Source organism: Nipponia nippon, unplaced genomic scaffold (assembly GCF_047370975.1).
Source record: "Nipponia nippon isolate SJK-2023a ecotype South Korea unplaced genomic scaffold, ASM4737097v1 scaffold_36, whole genome shotgun sequence".
Lineage (NCBI taxonomy): Eukaryota > Metazoa > Chordata > Aves > Pelecaniformes > Threskiornithidae > Nipponia > Nipponia nippon.
Window position 1 is genome coordinate 739,756 of NW_028262354.1, and position 15,889 is coordinate 755,644.

Consider the following 15,889-nt stretch of genomic DNA (forward strand, 5'->3'; position numbering starts at 1 on the left):
GGCGAGAGGAGAGGAGTAATCAGCTTGGGCGCGGGAAGCGCCCCGCGGGCGGGGGGCACGGGGAGGGGAGGCCCCGGCCGAGGTCCCGGGGACCCGGGCCACGCTCGGCCTGACTCCCGGGGTCCGCTACTCGCCGTCGGGCTCGTCTGGAGAGGATTGAGTCGCGTTTCCGTGACCTCCTCCGCTCATCCCCACCGGATTTACAACGCCCTGCTTCCGAGTTAGGATAACGGAACGCGGTTAGAGCTGGTTGCTGCGAATGAGAGGGAAAGGGACGTCCAACGCCGTGCCACCACCACCAGCGCGGGGAAACAATGCGCGTCACTCCCGAGACCGCGACTTGTGCCCCAGCAGCTCCGGGAAGCAGGCCGGGGTTCTCCCGCCGCGCCGCGATCCCGAGCTGGCGGTGGAGGGGAGGTCAGGCTGGACGCACGGGCGGAGGGGAGCCGGGCTGCTCTCCCCCGGGGTAAGAGCGCAGCCTGCAAGAGCGAAGGGGCGCGTTCGGCCTTTGACCTCGTCAGACGCCGCGCTGGCCAGTGACAGCGGCGCGAGTCTGGAGAAGGCGCGGGTGAGAAAAGCCCTGATGCGGCAGAATGCGGCCCGGGCTCCCGTGGGAGGTTATTGACCCGCTCACAGCAGCCCTACGCTGCCACGGCCACTACGCACCAAGCAAAAATCTGCTGCTCTTGGCGTAAAACGCTCCAGCTCCTTTCGGTGCCAGAGCAGAGGCTGCAGCCGGGCTTAAATTCTTTCTAAATGCCGGGCAGAGATCAAATTCTTCGGCTTTGTTCAGACCCCGTACGCGAGCGTTTCTAAAAACAAAATTAACGTGTGATTCCCCCGCCCGAGGCGCGGCGGTAAGAACACTGCCGCCTTTATTGGTTCCAACTCTACAAACCACATCCAGCTACCGGGAGCGCCACGGGGTTTTGGGTTTTTTTCCCCTCCCTCTTCTGAAGGGGAAGGTTGTTCCCCAGCTGAAGGGACTTTTTGGCAAAACCGATCCTTTTCAGGGGAAAGATGGAAATGAACGCGAATCGCAGTGCTGTCGGAGGCACAACACGGCGTTTATATACACTACAGCTGCGAGCTCTTCAAATTTACAAATAATAAGCACAAATTTGAGGCAAAAGGTAAAAGCCCAAGCTGACAGCGTCCCTTTACAGCCATAAACACTTCCGAGCGTTGGAAGAATCTGCCTGGGTTTGCTTTAATGCTGTCTCGAACGCTGCGACGTGGATTTTTAGTTCAAACAGACCCAAATTGTCAGTGTTCTGGGGAGCGCAAGAAAATAACTTAACGCACGCTTGAAGTTAGCGAGGAAACGCCGAAGGAATCAATAACAAGGAACCGACTCTCTCCAAACATTCACTCAGAAAAAATAATCATTAAAGCTTTTATCGAAAAACATCCTTTGGAAAGATAAAAAAAGTCTTATTTATAAATATAGCTACACTGGTTATAAATAAATGCACTTAGACTCTCAAAACGCAGCAAGTCTGAGGAAGCCTTTACAGTAACAGTCACACCAGCCCTCCTCTCCTACCGCTCGGCAGCGAAGCCAACCGCGGAACGCTGCGGAACGGCGCCGGGATTTCGGCAGATCCCACCTTCCTTTCAGGCCCAGCCTCCAGGAACTGACGGATTTTAGGATGAGAAGCGGTTTCCTCTTGGGGTGAGAAATTCCTTTGGAGCCGTGACCGTATGTTCATACCTTTAGGAATCGTTAGTCCCTATTACGTCTCTGACGTCACGCTATGGGACTGATCTATCGGCAAAGAAACGGTAACAAAGGCAGTACCCGAACCCCCAGAAAACCGTATTATCTGGACACGCTCGGAAATAACAGGGAAGAACGCAACGCAAGGACCATGACGCTGAATTATCCCTTGAATCCTGCCAACGGTCACAAAACTGGGACAAAACCCCCCAAACCAATAAACTACGGGCCACAAGAGCTATGGGTTTTTATCTTGCGAGAAGACACTCTCGGAGCGCAGGCCAGCTGCCAGGGCCTCGGCGCTGCAAGCCACTCCTCGCCCTTAAAACCTTTTTGCGACCGACAGCGCAGCCCGCGTGACGGCATTTCTCTAAACTCCACTTGTTTATGGTATTTTTCTAGACGTCACTTGATAATCTTTCATTATCAAGCTCCGTGTGATTACTCGGGGTGCTCCCAGTCCGTTCCCTGCTGTCTTGGTCCCCCTACTCCGCTGCACTAACCGGATCCCTGCACTAAACAGGCCTGCAAAGAGTAAAAAAAAACCCGAACGTTTCAGTAACAGGATCAGCTACTTGTTAAAAAAGGTTTTAGTATCTTTAAAAATAAAAGCTGTTTAGTAAGAAAGAGTGACATATGTATCTCCAGAGACAGCTCCGCTCCCAGGCTGTCTTGCAGCCACCGCCGCGCGTATAGTTTTGCATATATGATCAGTTAACGCTCCCGTTCAGCGCAGAAGCGTCAAAGAGAACATTCCACTAAACAGCATAACACCGAGGAGGAATTTTTGGCGATCCCTTTGGGCGGTTAAGGGGTCTGACAAAGCGCTCCCCCAAATTGTTCCTGAAACAAGGAGGGCAAGGCGTAGTATTCCCTGATAGCGCGAAACGCTCTGCCTGACAGACGTTCAGCCCGGCCTTTGCTCTTGCATTGAAGGTTGCCTCAATCGAAAAGATTCACGGTTTTGGAAGGAAAAGGAGAGGTCATTCACGTTCTAGCTGAAGGGGGAAATCCCTTCCACGCCTCTGAGGATTTTAAAGCAGCACCCCAAGAGACTGCTTCTCCTGAAGGTGCAGATCCGGTCACTCGACTTCGCAGAAGGGAGCGAACACCCCGGGCCACTGCAGAAAGTCTGTGGTCAGTGCTGGAATTTCCAGGCAGCTGGGAGCTAATACCAGCTGCTTGGGCACGGAGGTATTTCTCTTCCTCTCCCCAACATCACCAAATAAGCCGGCAGGTCACTCGCTGGCTAAAATTTTGTTAAAAAGCTTCCAGTCTCTCAAGGTCAGGCTTTAAAAGCACCTTTTGGCACCGTGCGGAAACCAGAGTTTTGTCGCGAACGGCTGGAGAAGCTTCTGCCCCTGGGGATGGGGTGGCTTTGCCAGCAGCCCTCTGCTCTCAACACTGCTTGCCAACAGCACCTTATTTAACAAAAAAAACAACGAAAAGTTATTTTCCTCTACAAAACCCAGTCGATCACTGGGATTAGGAGGTTACAGTTTCCACAGCGATATCGGTTGGCTGATCCGTTTCCAGCATGGACAGCACCGATTCCTTAATGTCTTCCGAGGTTACCACAAGCGGGTCAGCCCCGGCGACCTCTTCGAGCACCGTCACCTCCGCTCCGTTGGGCTGCTGCCCCGCCATGGCTGCCAGCTTCAGCCGGTACTCCTCCGCCTCCTGCTCCTTCTTTATCAGCTGGCTGCGATATTCCTGAGCCTTCCGGTTCGCCTCTTGCAACTGCTGCTGCAGCGCTTCCCTTTCAACGCTGTCCTACAGAAAACAAAAGTTGAGAGAGCCCACGATGGAGACCCAAGCTGCGACACGAAGGAAACGGGGTGCGCAAGCACTCCCAACAGGCAGGAGTTACAAAAGCCAAACGCTCTAAGGCAGCGCTAGAAACGTGCTCGGGTCGCGTTCCGTTCAGCTGGCTGGCTCATCGCAGGTCACCAGAGGCAACCGGGACACAGGGAGGCACGCACCGGCTGGCAGGGGCGTCCCCACCGCGCGCAGGGAGGTGGGCCGGGGAGCTACGCGTCGTCTCATCGCGACGAATTTCAAAGGTTGGAAGCACGTGTAACCAAGCAGCAAGAAAAATAAAGAGCTATTAGCGCTGGAAGGTTGAGAGGTAATCGAGAAGAACGTTCTTCCTCCCCAGCAGAGTGACGGGGGAGTCATTCTGCTGCTTTACGAAGAGCTGGGACTTGGCTTACACCCAGCCTGCGTGTTGTGCTTCTACAGGAAATCCTAATCAATCTCAGTAAACGACCACGATTCATCTAAAAACCCTGAGCTACAGCTTCAGCACAGGCAAAACAGCAAGGAGTGATTCAGCTGGCTCTTTTCCTCCTACCTACTCTCAACTGAGCATCGCTCCTCTCAACCGCTTGCGTGTTCGCTGCCAGCGCAGGAGCGCGTGCGGGAAGAGCGGGGAGCCACCCCGCAGAGTTTGTTACGGAGGGGTCCCCGGGCTCAGCCGAGCAGGGCGCAGCTCCTTTCTGTTCTGAGATGGCTGTGGCGGGCCAGGAGCCCGACATCCTCAGGACAGCAGAGGAACACGCAGGAGACGGCGGCACTCAGAGTTACAAGCAGCAGCATCTACCTTGTCTTCCTTGGAGTCATCTACATCTTGCTCCACTTTTTGCTTCTTGGCCAGCGGCTTTTCTTCCTCTTCTGCGTCATCTCTGTCTTCAATAACAGTCTCTTCTGCAACCTGACCAGCAGGTACAGTTAAAACTGAAAAATTAAAAAGGTGACAAATTATACAGTGCGAGACATGCTTTTGCACAGCTGTTTCCCAAAAGACTCCTCTGAAGTCAGCGTGTCAGCGTGGTTCTGGAGAAAGAGAGACCTGTGGATCAGCAGTGCCAAAGCCTTCCTGGAGAGGAGGGAAACTCTGGACGAGGCTTCCAGATTTCTTTATTCAGGCCTCTGAAATACTCAAGTATCTGACCACAACGGGGCTGACAGAATCCAAAGTCTAAGACTTGCATCTTAGAAAACACGTGAGGTAAAAACTATCGTTCTGATGCCTCCATAATGCAATTCATCGCCAAGACAGGCTAAGCAAGAGGAACAGAAAGCTCTTCTCGAAAATTCCCAGCACAGACAGTCCCAGTGGCTAAGCTCTGAATCAGCTTTAAGCACATGCAAGAGCTGCAAATACTCCAGAGAATAAACACATTTTAAATCTGCAAACATGGGTTTTCACTTTGGGAAGGCAGTAGCAAGAATTCATCCAACCAAGGAGGAGAAACGCACCACGTGAGCTACTGAAGGTGGCTCTACCCAAACAGTTCTCCCTTTGTCTTCCTTAGACTAAGAATGGGTTACAAGCCAGGAGTTATTTGTAGTAATTTGGCAAACAACTCTGAGTAATTAACAGCTTTAGAAAATTGCTTTTCACTCGTGAAGTCCATAAACAGACAGAACTGATGTGACCTATCTCACACTGTAACACTGTAGGCACGTTACAGGAGAGCTGCTCTGCTTCCTAATCCTCTTTTTCCGCACCAGCGTTAATCCAAATGATCAGGTATCCCTAGGACATGCTCAAAGAACTGTCGGTAGTAGACAAGGCTGATGAATTACATCCCTTGAGGAAACAACAGTTCACTGTATGAGCACTCTGGAGCTCTGCCCTGCTTTACCGAACACGATTTACATTTGCCTTGTAAGACTGATAGATTGTATTGCCCTAGGCAGTGTAACTGGAGTTACGGGAGGAAAAGGTGTATTTAAGCTGGTATTACTGGCCTAATGTTAAGTTTTGTAAGAACGACGGAGCGATGGCTAAAGGTAACAGGTTGCAGTTTCATCGATTTACTCCAGACTGGGAAGTTCGCCACGAGATGAAGGAATCGCCCTTGCCCGGCTGCCACAGAGACAACGGCTACCTTGGCGTTCCTCCTCCTGCAACGTTCTACCGAAGGTGTTTGGTTTTAACGCCAAGGCCAAAACATTAAAGCGTAGCAGCGTGAATTAAGCTATAACCAAGTTGCTGGCAAGCTCTACCGCTGACGTAAGTCTCACAGACATTTTAACCCCCCTGCAGCCCAGCAGTCAGGCACGGATCTGCTACACCACGGCGTTGACAAGCCAGATCGCACCAGCCGCCGGCCTCGCGGGGCTCGCCGGGGTTCACAGGCAGCAGTTGGTTTTTTTTCTTTTTGAAGTTAATCCTCAGTGCTGCTTTCCAAGTTCAGCTCCTCCTTACCTTGCTGTCCATCCTGCACGGTTAGGATGAAGGGCTGGCTGAGGCCGCCGGCAGGGATGGCTGTTTGCAGGCTGTCCAGGGGAACTCCGTCTGTTACAATGGCGATGACGCGCTGCCCTCCGCTGCCGACCACTTGTTGTATGGCAGAATCGACAGAATTTGCTTCCACTATTTCCTCCGTCTTACCTTGAGAAATAAAGTAAGCGCCAAAAACAAGTCAGCGTTTCCTTCTCGCTTCCTTGAATAGAAACCGAAGTCTAGTGAAAGAGCTCAAGCACGCAGCTTGAGGCTCCTGGGATGCCTTCTTATGACAAACAATCTGGAAATGCAGTAAGTCTTAGTAGGAAAAAGAAAATAAAATCCACGACGCCTTAGCAAAACAAGTCTTCTAGAGTAAAACCAGCATTTTTTTGTGTAAATTAATAAGTGCTAGCACGCAGGCGTATTAATTAAATTCAAAAGCCTGGAGCTGGAGGCAGCTGTTAAGCAGACCTGGCTCTGCAAAGCTTCCTTCCCTGACCCTTCCCCCAGCTCTAACGAAGACAAACCGCAAAAAACTGCGTGCCTCAAGAGCCTCGTCCACACGAGCACGGCCAAAGCAACCACGAGGAGGCTGTTTAGCTTGGCCGGATGACCGCAGCCCCGTTCAACTCCCTGGGACACTTTTTGTGTGACTTACGGCTCGCACAAATAATCAGGGTTGCAAACCCTCGGCTGCATCCTGCTCCCGGCGTACGCTGCAAGCGCAGGAAACAGAGGGGATGTGACCTGCTACGTGCGCTCGGGGTGCCAGAGGAAAACACTCAAGCGCCGCAGGTCAAGGAATCGGTGGTGTGGCACAGGCAGCTTAAAGAAGTCAAGTTGCTTGTCTCTAGATTTTAGGAAAAATGCTTAGCTTTGGGGGAAGTAAATTAATTCCAAGGTGAAAGGATTATATAAACTTTGACTTTATCAGACTTCTAAATCTGAAGTTAATTAAAGGTCAAACATTACACTCTACAAACATACCATAAAAGATCATTAAAAAACCCCAGACACAAAACACGCCCAAACCTTTCCGTAAGAAAGTTACCAGAGCCTCAGGAGACCCCAAACCTTTGTTGATTACCAACCTTTTACAGCAAACTGGGGAAAGAAAACATTGCAGACAATTTCCTTCTTAAACAAATATTTATCTACGTTTATATATCAAAGTAAATATATGTTCTGAAGCACTGGGTTTGGGGGTTGTTTTTTTTTTTTTTTTCTTTTTTATGTAACTGTTAAAGCGCATCAAGAGCGCCGTGCTGTGACGTCAGCAGCACCGTTTTGCGACGTCAGCATCAGACACGCTGGTTAATAACAAGTCCGTTACTTCTATTGGTAACAGCTGCTGTTTTCTTAAGTAAGTTTGAACTGGGGTTAAATAAACAAACAAACAAAATTAACCCACCGCTTCACAAATATTTACCCTCACCTCTTCCTGACGCTGAAAGGAGGAAAAGTCACTTCCACGCATTAAATTTCCTCGGAAGATGCTCACTAGACCTACGCAGACTTGCACCGGCACCCGACCCGCTGCCCCTACCTGTGGCTGTGTCCGAGTCAGAAAGCGGCGCCGACACTTCGGCGAGGGCCGCAAGCGTGGCAAGCACGGAGGTGGTCGAACTGGAAAACTGCACCGAAGAGACCTGCGAGTCACCTGGTTGGGAAAGACGAGGGCAAACTGTCAGGACCTGCCAGATCTAAACAGCGGATAAAGCAGTCGGAATGCAACGGTTCTGCCATCTAGAGATCACCACATCGGGTACGAAGTATTTTCTGGGCTCCCAATGGTCAATGGGGAGAGGGAGGTGGTACAGATCATTTTTCATGAAGGGTGCCTCTGCTAACTGTAAAAAGGGGCTTCGATACTACTTCAGGTCAGACCGTACCCACTCCGAAAATGTTACGATAATTTTAATGGAATTTAAAGCCAATATTTCCTTAAGTGATTTCTGAATCGCGTAACAAAAAGAACAGCAAATGTGAAGCGATTTGCTGCAGCTTTATTGTAAGAGCTACAGAAAGGCAGGCTGTCTGCCGGGCTACTTGGCATGCCGCGCTCCGAGCTGGAGACGTGGACAGCTTTTCAAGATGCAGCCACGCCGCCTGATGACACTCACAGACGCGCTGGAGTCTGACTGCTGTAACGTTGTGCGGAGCGGTTGCTACGCACGTAATTACTTGGCTTCGCCTCGTACTGGAACTTTCAAAAATTGCAAAACCTACAGAATATATTAGACTCGCTTGCTATTATGAGTGAATTACAGCACCCAAGTTCTTCCTCAGCTGGGAAAGTCTCCAAGTACAGTCTTCAGCACTCTTTCACAGACCACACGTTTTAGCACACGTCAGCTAACAGAGCCTTTGCTCAAATGCAGAAATCGGCCGTGTGTGCTGGGCGCACAGGTCCTTTCTTCCTCCCCACTCAGGTTCAGTAACGGAAAGGCCACGGTTGCTGCAATGGGGTATTGATTTGAGTGAGATAAACAAGCCTTCTGGGTTCCAAAAAACAATGTTTCTTCCTCCAATTGACCATAGTAACCCCATTCAAAGGCAAGCTTAATAAGAATGGAACAGGAAATTAACTAAACGGGCGCAAACTCAGTGCACAGAACCCACAATTCCTCTTAAAAAAAAAAAAAAAAAAAAAAAAAAAAGGATCCTGTACCTCATTGCCAGCGTAGATAAAGAGATTATAAGCACACCGAGGGAAGTTCATCTAAAGTTCCCCTGCCTTAACCCTTGCAACCTATTTTCTCTCTTTCTCACCGGCTCCTGATTTTACAATGGTTAGAGAGAGACTTATTTTCAAAGAACAAAACTTTCAAAAGGCCGTGGGCCAGGCACGTGAAAATGCCGCAGGCCTAGTGACTGTGTGCAGCAGCTTGTAAACAGATTTCTTCAGACCAGCTAAAGATATTTATTCCCATTTTAAAACTTTTTCAATAACAGAAGACATAAGGAATTTAAGAGAGAGAACAATTATTAGCTATAAGTGTTAAATAAGAGATTTTTGTTATAATGAAGGCGCAGTCGCTGATGCCCTCTTGTGGGAAATGAGGAAAAAAACCTCCTGACGTGGCCTAGAGCGGGACACACCGGCTGTTTTCACGCTGACCGGCTATTACCGGTGCTTGAAGCGTCGCGGGGGGGGAAAACCCAGGGTATTTTAGTCCAGTCGCACGTGGACAATAAGCCACCGCCGCGTTGTGGCACTGAAAAAGGCGATTACGCTGCAGGATACATGAGGAGAGGTGCGGAGCGAGAGGGGGATTTACAAGGCCGCTGCAGAGCTCATCTGGAGCGCTGCCTGCGGCCGCCACGGATGGATTCAAGGGACCCGGGGCCACTGGTCTGCTTAGCCTGGCGAAACAAAGGCAGAGAGGGGACAGGACCGATTTCCACATCAAAGGGATTGAGGCATGCAAAAAGAAGAATGATTTCAACTAAAGGGCTGCACTGGCACCAGAAGGTCTAAACCGGCTGCGAACGTGTTTAAGCTGGAAGTCAGCAGTTTTCAAACAGCCTTTCCGCAGGGCACTGGCCCCTGCGACTCCCACCCGGCTTCCAGGCAGAGCCAGATCCACCGCAGAGACAGCGACGCCGACCGGGGCCAGAGCGCGCCCGGGGTATAAAAACCCCCCGGCTCTGACGTCCCTTTGAGCCCGTGGAATACCCTTGGCTGAAGATGTTGTGCGCCAGTCACGCTGCATTTTCCTCACAGATGGAACCCGAACACTCTTGGTCATTTTTCCCCTTCTAAATTAGGATTTGTCAGCGCCTCAAAGCTGCGAGCAGCCCCGAAAGCTTCGAGAGCAAAGGCTGGAGCGTTGCTGAAGTCGCTGTGGCCAGGCGCAGACAGAGAGGTCTGGGTGGGACTGCAGAACATCAGCATCCGGGATTTTAAAAGCACTCTCTAGCTAATAAGCAAACATTCACGCATGTGAACAGTCCCACTAACCAACGAATTACTCACATGCAGAAGTGTTTGCAGGATGAGGCCAAATAGCTTCACAAAACTTGCATTTAGTAGCCTCCTTGAGACTGAAAAGAAACAATGGTTTGGATTTCCCCAAGTACAGAAAATTCACTTTAAGAGTTATTATGAAAACCAGAATTACACAAAAAGAATTCGCACCCTGCCTTAAGCTAAAAGTGTTTTCCCCACCAAAATGAGGCTCACAGAACAATGAGGAACCTAATTGTTTCCATCTAACTTGTGGGACAGAAGAAATAAGGCGTAAGCTGCATACCCAACAGACCTGCTTATTCTGCAATTTCCTTACTCAACATTTATATACAGCAAAACACTCATTCAGCTCTTGAAGCCAGTAAAGAACAAAGCAAACCGTTCCCCAACCGCTCCGCAGCGCTCAGGATTTGGCGCAGCCGATAATGCTCATCATTCCTCTGTTGCAATCAGCCAGATCCATTTTCTCAAGCTCTGTTGCTTGGAGCAGACCTGGAGCAGACCCACAGCTGAGCTCAGCAGAGCTCTGCCACTTCCCGTGGAACCACCTTTATTTACACCAGCCAGAAATCTGCTTTGTTACCTTCCACGGCACAAATACTCCGGGGCAGGAAGCAGCAGCTGGGTGTGTTTGGCTGTATTTCACTTTTCCTCTACTAAATGACCATCTGCCCTCTGCTGGTAAGCGGCCTCAGCAACTTTGTTCGAGGCTTTCCCACTCAAGGTCACATAAAGCCTTACCTGAGGTTGTTTTGGCGTTTGCTGAAGAGACGAGACTGGCGAGATTGAGAACTTCCCCTGGTGTAAGAATAAATGGTGAGGTGAGAGTCACGGTGTTGGTGACGGGATCCGCTCTCTCTGGGTGAGCGTTGACCTGGTTCTGCATCGCTTCCTAGGAAAGAGAGCGGGGTCAGGCACACATTCGTCACGCTTTCTGTGGTATCTGGCATCCTTGAAACATTTTAGAGGCAGATTATTTCTCTCTGCATCACGCCAGGGACACTAATGCAAAAGCTGTGACAAAACTGCTGCCTAAACTGGGCAACTTACACTACAACCGCGCAAGATGCATGGCAATAAAACCCCATCACCCGCTGAGGCCTAGCGGACACACGGCGGTTCATCTAGAAATAAAACAAACCTCATCCACCTCCGTATTTCTAGTTCTCTCTGCAAACAGAAAACGATCCCATCGGACACAGCCGGATCCCTCTCGCTCTAGTGCGGATACAGCCGTGGGTCAGAGAATTACCACAAGTTTCTCCTTCCTCAACCTACCTGCAGCATTACCAGAGTCTCTGGATTGTTCTTGTCCAAAGCAATATCAAAAGCCGATTTATCAAACTTGCTGAAAGCATGGACATCAGCTCCGTACTTGATGAGCAGCTCGACGACGTCTCGGTGGTTGTGCTCTGTCGCCCAGTGCAAAGCCGTCATTTTCAGCATGTCCTTGGCATTTACATCAGCCCCGTTCTGAAAGAAAGAAGCGTTACTTGGCCGGGCGCCGTCCTCTCTCGGCGTCTTAGAGGTGGTGCCTGCGCTAGCGTTTAAACAGGGACATCAACACTTAACTCCAAGGGCCATTTCGGCCAGCCTTAAAGCGATACCTAATTTACTACGCTTACCCTAATTAGCAGTTCTACAATGTGCGTGTGTCCGTCAGCCGCAGCCATGTGTAGCGGTGTCCGGTCCACTTTTGTCCGGGCATCTCTGCTAACACCAGCCCGAAGCAGCACTTCTGCCGTCGAATAGTGGCCGTACTGGGCAGCGAGGTGAAGAGGCGACGTCCCGAGCTGCGTGTTAATTTAGAGGAGTTACTGGCAGCTCGCAGCAAGAGAGGACAGGCGCAGCAATCACCACGGGTATGTCCGGCAGTAATTAGAATGACAAAGCTTCTGGGAGAAATTAATTTAACCTTTTTTTCTCCACTGGGAAATAAGGGGCTGCACATCCAATAACAAACGTTAATTGTTTCCAATAACAACGTTGATTTGTTTTCAGGGTTTTGTTTTTTTAGGGAAACAAACAAACAAACCCCAGAGATGAGTTTCTTGATTGAGAGAGTTTAAACAATTAAATAAAGCATTCTTAAAAGAACTTCTTATTGCTGAGAGGTTTAACACCTCTTCCAGTTTGACCTGACTCATCAGTTACCTCAGCTGTTGGGAGCTGCACCTTCTGAAGCATCGAGCCCTGCACACGGGGCTGCGCGGGACAGCACGGCACCTACGATCGTGCTTTCGTGCCTCAGGCAGAGATCGCTCTCCACACAAACGCCACTTCATCTCCGCCTGAGGAAGGTCCTGGGTTTTCCAGTGCTTCATCTGGAATCTGCCCCGCCACAGAAATCCAGAGGTGCATCGTCTGCCAATCCACACTCTGGTTCTACTGCTCCAATTTCCATTTGTATCTTTCAGGTTCAGCCCTAAAGAGCACGCGCGCAACCCGTTTCACACAGAAAACCACCGGCCGTTCCTCCGCCGTACCCAGTCAGTGGTGAAGGGAGCACCGCTTGCCATCAGCTTTCGCACTTCGTCATCTTCGCCTTTGCGAGCTGCTTCCAGCAACCTCTTCCCTAGGTCCACTAAGGACATCTTCATACATGGGAACAAGGATTTGCCGAAAGCTGCTTTAAAAGCAAGAAATGGAAAACAAACAGACAAAAAGCAGTGAGGCAGAGACGTTTTAAAAGCGCCGTACAACTAAGGCCCATCTGTCCGGCTAGCGGGCACAACGTCTTCCCATACAGAACTAGGCCCAACACCATCAATAAACAGGCATAAACGCTGATCTTATTTTTCAGTTCTGTGCCTTCAAACATCAAGGCTCAGCCCGCAACCAGGTCAGACACCAGAAGCCACCCGAGCTCCTGCAAAATCCCGCTTACCTCAACAGCGCGTTGCACGGACACAAAGGCTTGCCCATGTGGATCCAGTTCCAAGAACAGAACCTATAAAAGCAACGGCAAAGCCGTTCACACTCCGTGCACAACATCACTTTGATTTTTAAAGCGCTTTAAGAACATGATTTAATCTCCGAGACGCTCTCTCTGACCCCAGCACTAGCGACCAAGCATGGGGGAACCGTCCCTGTTCTCTGCTGGTGGAAGATAAGACAAACCTCGGTAGCTCCAGTGACTTGTTCAAGGTCATAAAAGGAGCAGAACCCAAAAGCTGTGCTCAACATAGGGGACAACAGCGTCTCTATTTATTCCAAGCTACGTAAAGCATAGCGTAATGACGGCAATAGTGAACCACAGCATTTTTCTCAACAATAGGGTTGTGCTGGTAGGCCAGTCCCATCAAAGACTGACTTTAAAGCCTAGCCATTAACTCACGTACGACGTCCAGCAAGCGGCTACAAAGGAATGTCTGTCTGTGCAGACGGGCGCCGTGCCACCCAGCGTAACAGCGACTCCCGCAGCACCGAGGCCCGACTGCCTTTCTCCCTTCAATTTCCTTCAGTTACAGCTCCAGGAAAGAGCGGGGAAGCGCCGCTTCTTCCTAGTTCTTGGTCTTGCAAGAGCAACATCCCACCCTGTCCTCAGCGGCCGGCGGAACCGGCTACAGGTAAAGCCAAGCAGCAACCCCGAGTCCCCTCGCGATACACTGCCCACACCATCGCCCCCCACAAACACATCTCGCTTTGCAAGACCATTCTGCACCCGCAGCTTTTTCCAAGCGCGCGGTTATTACGTGCGACGCCCGAGGCTCGGAGGTCAAGAGCCAGAGCAGCTCCTCGGAGCGCACGGCCTTGGACGCATTTACGACGCACGTGTTTGACTACCACAACCCCTCTGCCTGTTAGGACTTTCCAGTTTGGTTTTTTTTTTTTCCTCTTTCTCACTTCTTGTGGGACAGAGAATATTTTTTATGTGTTCCTTCTCGTTGCCCACGCTGAAAACGCTTGCATGTTTTCCGGGCACGACTAGCTGCACCGAACTCTGCGTTCACAAAGTTAACCACCAGCTTACGTATTTGCGAGACTGGAGTTTACCGCTCTGGGTGCGTTTGGAAAAGAAAGGAGAAGCTGGATCATTAACGAAAACCATCAGTTTCTCCTGAACCTTTGTCACTCGTTAATTATTTGGAGGCCACTCCTCGCATTCCTGCTCTCTTCCCAGCTGGATGCTTTCAGGGAGGATTTAAGTCTCAGGCTCCCTCTCTTTTTCTTTAAGTTATTTACAGCGTTCACAGCTCGGACTAGTGTTGACAAACTCCTCCAGCCCCCCCGTGCTGCACTTCAGAAGCCAAAGGAAAGAGCGCGCGTCTCAAAACCCCCGCGCCCCCCCCCGACAGCCGGCGCGGGGCTGGCTCCGCGGACCTGCCTCAAGACCCCCCAAAACTCCCGAGCCCCCCTTCCTGACGGGGGCAGGAGGCCCCTTCCCCCCGCTCCCCTGACGAGGGTCCCTCCTCCCACCCCCTCCCCGACCCCCGGGGCAGGGCCCCTCCGTCCCACGCCAGGACCCCCCTCAGGGCCCCTCCTGCCCCCCCCCCCCCCATAGTGACACCCAGCGGGACCCCCAAAACGCCCCCCGCAGCGGGGGGACAGCCCGTTCGTGTCCCCTCCAAACCGGCCCCCGGCACTGCTCCCTCACAGGGGTCCCCGCTCCTCGCACCCCCAAGACCACCCCTCACAGGGGTCCCCCAACCCCTGCCCTCACAGGGGCCCCCCTTAACCCCCCAACCCCTTCCCTCATGGGGGTCCCCCTTCACCCCCAAGCCCTCCCCTCATGGGGGGGGCCCTTTCAGTCCCCCTCCCCTCACGGGGGTCCCCCTTCACCCCCAACCCCTTCCCTCACGGGGGCCCCCCTTCAACCCCAACCCCTTCCCTCACGGGGGCCCCCCTTCAACCCCAACCCCTTCCCTCACGGGGGTCCCCCTTCACCCCCCAACCCCTCCCCTCACGGGGGCCCCCCTTCAACCCCAACCCCTTTCCTCATGGGAGTTCTCCGTTCAACCCCCCAAATCCCTTCCTCATGGGGGTCCCCCTTCACCCCCAACCCCTCCCCTCATGGGGGGGGGCCCTTTCAGTCCTCCTCCCCTCACGGGGGTCCCCCTTCACCCCCAACCCCTCCCCTCACGGGGGGACCCCCAACCCTTCCCCTCATGGGAGTTCTCCGTTCAGCCCCCCAAAATCCCTTCCTCAAGGAGGTCCCCCCTTCACCCACAACCCCTCCGCTCAGGGGGTCCCCCTTCAGCCCCCCACCCCTTCCCCTCACGGGGGCCCCCCCCGCCCCGTTCCCCCTCCCCACGCCACCCCCAGCCCCACTCACGCGGCGGCTCGGGCCCCCCCGGGGCACGCGGCTGTTCCCGGCGTGAGCACCGCCCCCTCGCCCCCGCCCTTCGCGGCTGTTCCCGCCCCTCCCGCCGCGGCCACGCAAAATGGCCGACGCGGAAGCGAGGCCGGGAGGCGGCAGCGGAAGGATACCGCACGGTAACAAAAGAGTCCGCCGCCGCCGCCGCCGCCGTCGGAAGGGCGGATTGGGCCTCCCCTCGCCCTGTCACAGAGGGCACGGGGCGGGCTTAGCGGATTCCTCTCTTTTCCCCGGCCCCCTCCCCGCCCAGGGGCCTGGAGGAGGGCGGTGAGCAAGGGGGGAGCCCTAAAAGGGGAGTATTTTCTCTAGCGGAAGGATAGCCATAGGAGCCGGCTGGTAGCGCTAACCGCGGATGGGGGTGATGCGCCCCGCAGTTAGTTCCGGCAGAGGCGTTTAGGCGCCAAGTATAAAACGGCGGCGGCGGCGGCTGGGGCGGTGGTGTTTCCCTGAGGCGTTGGGGCTGGTCCCCGCGCCTCGCAGAGCCCTTGGCCCTTTGATATGTCTATAAATATATATATATTTGTGTGTATGTAAGTAGTTTGTGTGTCTCTGTTTCCTCTGAGCGCCCTCCTGTCTAGGATTGGGCTCCCCTCAGGGTGCCGAAGCCCCCCTCTCTGTGGTGCGTTACCCCCTTAGGTGCCC

The 15,889-nt window shown here is 52.5% G+C and overlaps 1 protein-coding gene across 5 annotated transcripts; it reads right to left on the bottom strand.

The window, feature by feature from the left end:
- Window positions 1-778: 778 nt before the first annotated feature.
- On the bottom strand, window positions 779-15,290 carry GABPB2 (GA binding protein transcription factor subunit beta 2). 5 transcript variants are annotated; one of them, XM_087771984.1, is made up of 10 exons: window positions 15,206-15,290; window positions 12,818-12,880; window positions 12,417-12,556; window positions 11,556-11,723; window positions 11,209-11,403; window positions 10,672-10,822; window positions 7,504-7,617; window positions 5,937-6,122; window positions 4,323-4,456; window positions 780-3,493 (listed from the first exon to the last, which is right to left on the bottom strand). In XM_087771984.1, exons 3-10 carry the CDS (start codon window positions 12,528-12,530, stop codon window positions 3,206-3,208), a joined length of 1,350 nt encoding a protein of 449 aa, XP_087628110.1. In that variant the 5' UTR covers window positions 12,531-12,556; window positions 12,818-12,880; window positions 15,206-15,290; the 3' UTR covers window positions 780-3,205. The 5 variants fall into 5 exon arrangements, with proteins under 5 accessions (XP_087628114.1, XP_087628110.1, XP_087628111.1 ...); XM_087771985.1 differs by having other exon boundaries at window positions 12,417-12,559; window positions 15,206-15,289; XM_087771987.1 differs by lacking the exon at window positions 15,206-15,290 and adding an exon at window positions 13,904-14,170 and having other exon boundaries at window positions 12,417-12,559.
- Between the last annotated feature and the right edge of the window lie 599 nt (window positions 15,291-15,889).